This window comes from Danio aesculapii, chromosome 4 (assembly GCF_903798145.1).
Source record: "Danio aesculapii chromosome 4, fDanAes4.1, whole genome shotgun sequence".
Taxonomy (NCBI): Eukaryota; Metazoa; Chordata; class Actinopteri; order Cypriniformes; family Danionidae; genus Danio; species Danio aesculapii.
The window spans coordinates 55,560,009-55,569,754 of record NC_079438.1 but is presented as its reverse complement, the minus strand read 5'-3'; the positions used below and the strand labels follow the sequence as shown (position 1 = coordinate 55,569,754).

At 33.0% G+C, this 9,746-nt stretch overlaps 1 protein-coding gene across 1 annotated transcript in view; it reads left to right on the top strand.

Annotated features, from left to right (window-relative positions):
• The first annotated feature begins 1,151 nt into the window (after positions 1 to 1,151).
• The window catches only part of waslb (WASP like actin nucleation promoting factor b), a 37,031-nt gene continuing 28,436 nt past the window's right edge, over positions 1,152 to 9,746 (top strand). Inside the window, 1 exon segment of the mRNA XM_056456162.1 lies at positions 1,152 to 1,524. Coding sequence (XP_056312137.1) covers positions 1,417 to 1,524 — 108 coding nt within the window. The 5' untranslated portion in view covers positions 1,152 to 1,416.

The following is a 9,746-nucleotide window of genomic DNA, read 5'->3' as shown; positions in this document are numbered from 1 at the left end:
ACAAAATACACACTCATGACTGTCCATTAGCAGATAGTTTGTTCTTTCATATGTTTATACTTTTAGCATATTCAGTTGTGTGTAATACTGACCCGATTCTCTCTCTCACACACACATCTAACTGGTTTTTCAGGTTTTTGTGTATTTACCTCACGGCTCAACCATGTTTAGGAGTGACTAAAACTTCATGCCGGGACTGGAAATTCTCCTGAGTGTTGTCAGCAGCAAATATTTTCACCACATAACAAAACGTACACAAGAATGAAGCAATCAACACACATTATTGAACGCACTCTTCATATAGCTAGTCTACTGACGTCAAGACTGTACCAGGCATTAAAGTACAGACTGGTTCTTCCATGAAATGAATACCTCACCAATTTGCATGTTTTACATGACCAATAGTCACTCTTGATCAATTTACAGAAGTCCAGACTAAATTCTCTTTCAATATGGCAGCTCAAATGGCTTCGGAACTGTTTTTTGAAGCCCAAATCAGAGAACATATCCTCCTTTTGTTATACTTGGACATATTGAATCTGATGATTATATTAATAGACACTCCACAAAGCATTAAGGAGCAAATTAAGTTCAGGTAGCTATTTTTACTCGGCACCAATTGTTATTTTGATTGCTGAACTTTGTTGTCCTGGACTTTATGTGTAAAGTGACCTCGTAAGTCACATTCCTCCTCTGATTAACCTTACATCCACTTGGCTTTGTTGATGTGGATTATTTCCTCTTCCTTTAGTTTTATTATTATCATTACACATACACACACGTTCAATGTAATATTCATAAAACAAATGGACACACGTCAAGGCGTTCCTCCTATTAATTATTGTTATTTATATGCTTAATTTAAGACTTTTTTGTAATATAAGTATACTAAATACGATCAGTGTCTTACTATAGCGAAGGCTCACTTTCTTATGTTGCCTGGTAACCTTCCCCGGAGCGTCTAGTCGTGTTATTTATCCAATATCCACAAGCCACGCCCATAACTCCCTGATTCGCCGAATAACACAAATCCCGCCCCTCACCCAATCAGATACAGCTGGTAAATCCAACGCCACGGTGCGTCATTAATATTCATGAACTAAGCGTTATCCGTAGTAGGATTTGTAAACGTCTCACTTCTGTCATGCGCAACGGTGGCACTGCCATGTTGGATCGCAGGCTCGGTGCACAGGAGTTCAGATGAAAGTTTAGAGTCTCAAGACGACATTGGATAAGCAGACGAGGATCGCCTTTTATTTCTGAAACCCAGGATCTCTCTCAACCCTCCTCGGCCGAGACTCACGGGTCTGGATATGAGCGGTTCGGGATACAAGCTGCGGTGATCAGAGATCAATGAACGCATATTTTCTATTTAACACTTCCTGATCACAAGTTCGCACCATCGGATTGTCAAAAATGAGCGGTCCACCTTCAAACAGGAGGCCTGCGGTCAATGTTGGCTCCATTCTTCTCACCCATCAAGAAAACGAAGTGCTCTTCAACCATTTGGGCAAGAAATGCAGCGTAAGTTCCCAAGCGTTTGCTTGATTTCTTAGCCAGGTAAATGTTCAGTCATGCTGTCTGATGTTGCCAACTCGATACAATGTATCACTTAAGATTCCAATAGAACGGAACACGTATACAGTGTATCACTTAGGATTCCATTGGAACGGAACACGTATACAGTGTATCACTTAGGATTCCATTGGAACGGAACACACACACACACACTTTCTTTAAAGAGATACAATGTATCCAGAGTTTAACAGGCGTATCTGTCTGACAGAATGTTTTGGTGCAGTGTCACAACACACATTAGCCTTTCTGTATCAGGAATGTGTTTAAAGTTTCAGGTAAGCTCCTGGGCCTAGTGCTGATATTAGATTCGATTGAGGTAAAGTTGGTTTTATATTCACACAATCATTCTTTCTCAATAATATTATCTCAGAAACGTATTAATTGGAAATTCTAAATAATAAAATTATTTTAGCAGCCAACAACCAAAGTACAGCATTGTTCACAGTCAATTAAATAGTGCTAATGTTGTTTTGAGTTCATATTTACATGTGATTTCAGTCCGAATATTCAAAGTACCATGGTAAACAATGTATGGAGCTGTCACTGAACGAATGTGTGAATATAAAACCAACTTTAGATTTAGATTCGCACATTCAGACATTCTCCTTAACAATATAATTTCAGGAAAGTATTGTTTGCAAATTCTAAATAGGGAGATCATATCAGCAGCAAATGACTGTTAACGTACAACTTCGTTCACAGTCAATTAAGTAGTGCTAATATTGTTTTTTTAAGTCATGTTTACATGCGATTTCAGACTGAATATTTAAAGTCGCATGGTAAACAATATAGGGACCTTGTTACAAGTTGTCACTGTTCAAAAATGCACCAATGTGTGAATATAAAAGCAACTTGACCTCAATAGTGCAGATTAAATAATTTAGACCAAACAGTGTTTAATATACAGAATAAACTCATACGCTCCGGTCTGAGTTGGTAAATAAAGTTCCTATGAACTGCATTGTTGGTTCATCTTATTGAAAGATTGTTAAAGTGGTTGATGCACTCTGTTTTTCTTAATCATTATACTGGCACAGGCTTTTTATTATGTTCCTGTAAGCGCTTGATTTAATGGCCTGTGTTTATGACAGACCGAGCCAGTCACCTGACTGCACCTCATAAAACTCGTCTTCCTCCTTTGAGAGTGACTGTTTCAGATTCACAATATGAAGCAGACCGGGCTTCAGATATGAGACTTTCACCTATAGATACCAACTTGTGAAATGATGGGAAACCTGTCTTTCATAACTGTTTCTTCTAAGAGGAAATTGGCATGTCTGGTTACACTATTATGAATGTAAGCAAATTTTCAAGGTTTAGGGTGAGCAATTTTAAGATTTGGCTTTATTAGCTCTTTAATTAACCAGTCACTTCAGGATTTTATAAGTCTAACGGTTCTTGTGATTAAAAAAAGAACAATTGTATACAAGATTTTTGTGTATTTTCACAGCAGTACACAGGAATTGAGGCAAATACTTAACATACCATAAGTTAAATACCATAAGTGCCACAAATTTTGAGAAAAGCCGTGAGAAGTCATTTTAGGCTGCAAACATAAAAATAAAAAAGTTCCTGCAAAATCCCACAGGGACTGATTGGTTTATTTGGTTTGTAAGGCTTGTATCATGCTCTTTATTTCATGGATATGTTTTAAACTCAAATTTCACCTCATATTTACTCTATAATATTAGTATGTTTCCAATTTAACCCATTTTAGTCATATTTACTTGCTGAAGATGTTAAAATAAACTCATGCAAAATTATCTCTATGTAATATATAATATTTCTATATATAAATTATTCTTCAGTTCATTTATAATCTATTTATTGATTATTGATGTGTCCATATCATTTAAAATTCCCGAATGTTTAAATATGCAAATAAACTAGACCCTATGTACTTTAATAATTCAGAAAACTTTAGTTATTAAATGTTGAAATATGGGTGAAATAACAATATATCCTTCAGTCTAATAAACATATTTATGTAAAAATAAAATATAAATAAAATAATTCTGACCTGCACTTAGTAAAATGATTAAATAGTGAGTGATCATGCCAATATTTAAGTGTAGTGGCAAAATATTAAGAGTCAAGTGTCATCAAATGATTGTAAATATGCATTTGTTTATATATTGTTGTTAAACTCAATAACATGGTTAGTGGGGCTCTATCAAACATGGTAAAATGCATGATAGACTTTTCATTTTTGACCCAGATAAACAGATTATATGTCGTCATAATCATGCTGCTGTATGCAGTCATAAACGCAAGTTATGTTTAACCATCACTGTAATCAGATTTCTGCCAGTCTGTTGGGTCATCATGTTGAAACCCGAATGATCCTCCATACATTAGGGCTTTGATTTTTGATCCATCTGTAGGCGTAAACTTCTGTTTCCTCATTCCACTGCATTACCTGTTCTGTTCCTGCAAGAATAAACCCGCGTTGTTCGGATCCTGAAAATGAAAACTTCTGCTTTTGACATGAGGGCACGCAGGTGTTGAATATGTGTGGAACTAGAACCGCCAGACACAGAGTCTCTGCCACTCAAAATGCACAGTTTCCCTAAAACAAGTCACTAAATGTTTCGCGTCAGGGCTGCACAATGATGGGTAAATATGCAAGAGGAGTATTGATATTTCTATTGAGATAGCAGTATAACATTTCCCAAGAGAAATCCATTTTTATTTGTTTAAAAAAAATTACAGGGTTCCCATGCTTCTTGAAAGATCTTGCATTCGAGACATATAGATTCAAGGCCTGGAAAGGACTTAAACAAACATAGGTTCTTAAAAGGGCTTAATTTTAATTTGAAATCAAGTTTGTTCGTGTTTTTATTTCAACAATTGTACTCGGTTGTCAAAAACTGAGAAGTTTAACAGAGAAATCTTGTACAATAACACTTATCAATATTTCAGAAAGTGCGTTTGAATGTTACCACTGTTGAATTTAACTAAAGATTTTTGAACATGACCGTTTAAAACATTCAAAACGTTTCTAAATTACTGATGGATTTTTCAATGTCAATATTAAGTGTAATGTCCTCACCAAGAAGTTGGAATGTTTCTACATGTGGTGTGGGAATGTGAGAAGGTCTATGGGTTTTGGGGGAAAATTTCATCTGTACTGTCTGAAATGATTGGAAAATTTAGGATTTACAGAGCGACAAAGGGTCAGATATATATAGGGTCAGAAAGCGAATGTACTTTTTTGCTCTATTGTAAATAACATCTGGAGGATTCTGTATGGGCTCTCATGTGGAAAAATCTATAAGAACATTATCCCCCCCAAAAAAGATAGATAGATAGATAGATAGATAGATAGAGTATATATATTAAGTCTAAGTGAAATGTTAAGTACAGTAGAGACGTTCATGGCGCTACATATGCTGGGGTATGATTTACAAAGGTGCTTGATTTAAAATTAATGGTGCTTTAAAATGTCCTTGAATCTGCAGTTCACGAAAGCATGAATTTATCTAATAGTCACCATAAAATATACAGGGAATAATAATGGATATTTTTCTGATCTTATAAACTTTTCTGATCTAAAAAAAACTGTCAAGATGAAAACATTTAATGAACATAATTTAATGGAAACTTATATTCGGACTCTTATTGGCTGTTGTCATTTACCTCTGTTTCTACTCCCATCATAAGTATTCATTTTCATCTCTAGGTTCACCTTCTAGCCAATAGCAGAACAGCTGAGTTTAAGTTCGTTCCTTTTATCTGAGTGGTTCAAAATGTGGCGACTTTTTTATTAAGTTTTTTCACTTGAGCAAACAAAAAAGAAAACTTTATTACAAAAAATGTACTCTGAAATATGAGATATTGCATATACTAGTATTGTGATGACAAGGGCAGCACAATTGGGGCTGGACGAATGGCCTAGAATCCAAATCTCGATTAAGTGAACATTTCAACTCCATTACGATTAATGAACGATTATTTCATTTATACATTTATTTTGCCCTCAGTTCACTGGCAAGTTTTATATGCTGTCTAAAGGACTCTGGCACAGCTTTCAATCATCGTCAATATAGTGCAAAGAAGAAAAATCTATCGTCCTACTTGACCAGAGACTGCAGATGTGGCTGCAAAGTAGAAATCAGCCGCAGCCTTTAACAGAGCGGGGTCACATGACCGTGAAAGTAATTTAAAAAATCATTCTGGAAAAATTGGATCAATTATAGGATCTGAATGTCGATTTCGATTACTTATCGGTTAATCGCCCAGCCAACAAGCACAATATATCGTTTCAGCATCGTTTTTTGCAATATGTGCATCCGTGATAGTCCCATTGCAGGATCTGCAATGTCGAACCGGTATTATTATTGACCAAGAGCCACATTTCAAAATCCTCGTGATTTGTGGAGTTTATCCATAAAGTTACCAAAACCTTTAGCAATTATGTGTGTTTTTAGGACCTGTGTGAGGACCTGTGTTTCACCTCAGTTTAAAGTATTCAGGTATAAGAAATTATTTTTAACTTTATGAGATTAATTGATTGTTGAGATTGATTAAATGTGTTCTTTTACATTTTATTTTATTGAATTTGTGTATCTGAATAATCCTAGACTTCAAGAAAGTCATAAAGCCTGGTGTATTTTATTTTATTTTGTACAGTATCATTGCTCTATTGTATTTGAAGGATTCAGATGCACAAACCTCTAAATGCTGTCTGAAATTTCCATGGGAAAATGAACATTAATCTCAGCCTTTGTTTGTTGAGTTATTTTACTTTAAAGATCAGGAAAGGGACTTCTTCTTCTTTGTCATAAAAATGATATTACTGATATTACACATGAGCCTAATATAAATGCTCATTTTAGAGGAAAATTTCAGACAACATTTAGAGGTTTTTGCATCTAAACTCTTCATTTATCAATGTTAGTGATTGGTTTATTTTGTTCTGTGCAGAGACCTTACGAAATCATCTCAATTTACACTGTAAAAATGCTCATATTGTCAACACATATAGATTAAGGTAATGTAATTGTCTTTACAAATTTAAGTGGATTGAACATAAAACAGTTAAGTTGTCCCAAAAAATCCTAAAGGATCATGTTATTTTAACTCATTTTAAATATGTAGGCGTTTTGTAATATCAGTGCATCCCAAGGGCTTAGAATCGCACCTTTTGACATTTTATTTATGGATTTCTATTTTGTAAGCCTGTTCATGTTGGATCTGCGTGTCATGGCATGATTGAAATGGGTGTGTTGTCCACTTTTCTCCTTTGAGGATGCGGCTGAATTGCTCTGAATCACAGAACCATGAGCTGTGAACTTCTTTTTGCTTGTTAGTATTCATGCTGTGATTTCGCTAGTCAAGGGAGCAGTGCTCTGGAGCTGCATTGGAAGCAGGCAGGACTTTAGTTTTAGGCTAGGACTGCTGGATCAGGCCACTCTGAGGATGTGGGCCGCTGATTTTTTTTGAGTTTCTGGCTATGTGCATGTGCGGTTCTTCTTTTGCATGTGAATGTTGGGGGGTTGGAGAACCAGTCCTCTCAGGTAGTTCCTGCTGGCCAAGTTTCTCTCAATTTTGTTGAAGATTGTGAAGATTGCTGAAATCTCTCATTTTTAAAGGACTGTTTGAGTGCACTGAAAAAAAGATTTACTCATTTATAGATTGACACATCTTTTTTTTTTTAAGGGAAATGGTGGCAAACAATTTATGTTGGCTGAATTTAAACAAACAAATTAAGTTGAGCATTACTAGATGACATATAATTTGATAAATTACTAATTACATATGATTCCATACATTACTAGATTACATATAAACAGATCATTTGTTTGAAGTTATTTTAACCAGATATTGTATTGGACGTACAAGACTCACTCACCACACCAGGATTTTTTTTTTTTTTTTTTTTTTAGAATTTTTATCATGTATTAATGCTAAAAATCTAATTTAATTTATGCATTAATTTGTTTGTTGTTTTAAATTGTAATTTTTATGTATTATTGAAATGTTCTTGCCATGATAATAGCCTTGGTTGCAGACCTGGCATTAAATAAAACTAAAAAATACATAACATTATAATTTATTTGTTTAAATTCAGCCCATATAAATAGTTTGCAACCACTAAAGTTTAGTAAATACAATGAATAATTTTTTTTCTCAGTGTGTTTAATGGATTTGAGGAAAGCAGATTTTTTTTTGTAGACTGGTTCTTAAACGTTAAATAATATCATTGCTGTGGTACAGACAATAACATGATGTTTGCTGTTTGTTCAAACTACTTGCATACAAATAAGCTGAAATAACACAATTCTTGAGGTTTTATTAGGGTCAGTTTAATTATTTTATGTTCTTTTCACCTAAATTTGTAAATAAAAATAATAAGTTAAGCTAATTCCTTCATGTTGTCCCAACACAAATTGAGTGTGTGCATTTTTACAGTGTATATAATATGGGTTTTATATGGCTAATGGTTGTATATAAAAAGAGTGGGGATTTAATCATTTTATTAGAACATTTAGATGTATAGCATTTTCATAAAGTCCTCTTGTGCTTGTCATTAGGGTTAGCTTTTGACAATTTCAGGTTCATATGAAATATTTTTAGTTGTAATTTGTTTTGCATTTACATTAGAACTGCACAATGTATTGTTTCAGCACCAATATCGCAAAGTGCATATTCGCAGTATTCAAATCGCAAGATATGCAATGTTAAGTCTGAATTATAATTGACTAGGAGCTACATAATTGTATTTAGTCACTGAATTTATACAATTTATGCAAAAAAAAACTTTTTTCTTACTTGGTGTTTTTGTCTTGTTTCTAGTCCAAATATCTACATCTCAAACTGAACTTATTTTACTGACCCCACTGGCAGATAATTGTACTTGTTTTAAGAAAAAACTCTTCATTTTTGCTTATTTCTTGTGAAGTCGAGTTCAGAGTTTTTTTAGATATTGGGACTAGAAACGAGACAAAGAAAAGCTTTTTTTTTTTTTTCTGTATCTGAACACTCTTAGACTCTCCAGAAAACTATCAAATAGTGCTATTCAAATGATCTGTAATAGTGTATTCATATCACAATATTTATCGCAGTTACATAAAATATCGCAATATCAGTTTTTTTTCCCAATATCATGCAGCCCTAATTTACACACTAATACACCTATTTGAAATTTACTACTCAAATACGTGTGAATATATGATTCTTCTAGTGTGTGTGTGTGTGTGTGTGTGTGAATGTATTATATGTATAGTTAGTATAGTTTATATTGTGTAAACAGTGTGTTCAATTGTAAAACTTGTATTTGTTAAATTGAACTTTAGTTATTTATATATAAGTAATGACAGCATATAATCTTTAAATACAATTATTTATAGATTTGTATTTACTATAATATGAATGTGTAAATACAATAGTTTATTTGAATAATATTTAATTTGTATATTAGTAGTTGCATTTAAATTGCTTTATTATATTTTGTTTCTTTCATCTTTACACCCACACAGAAAAACGTATAATATAATACAATACAATACAATACAATACAATATAATATTGTATAATATAATATAATATATTATAATATTGTAGAATATAATATTGTATAATATAGTATAATATAGTATAATATAATATAATATAATATTGTATTGTATAATATAATATAATATAATTGTATAATATAATTGTATAATATAATATAATATAATATAATATTGTATAATATAATATAATGTTGTATAATATAATATAATATAATATAATATAATATAATATAATATAATATAATATAATACAATACAATACAAAATCCATGTACACACGTGTATAGAACAAGTCTTGGTTAGAGAGACCTTTATTTCATTTAATCCCATAATAAATGTGCTAAAATTGCTTCATTTTTTTCATATTTTCATGTTTTTTATTTCTTTTGGTGAGTAAACTTTTTTTTAGAAACTCAGTTTATTAGAAAGTGAAATCTCCACATCACGAATGCCTTCCTTGTCGCGTTTAATCAACTCAAATCCGTCCTTCATGAATATGAACATTCATTTCTTTCAAAACCGCATACGGATAATAGCAGCATTCACAACAAATGCTATCTCTGTCCTTTGATCCTCATCAGTGATGTCATCACAGCGCATGCATGAGTTCACCGATATTACATCACCATTTCTTTCAGTAGAGTTTCC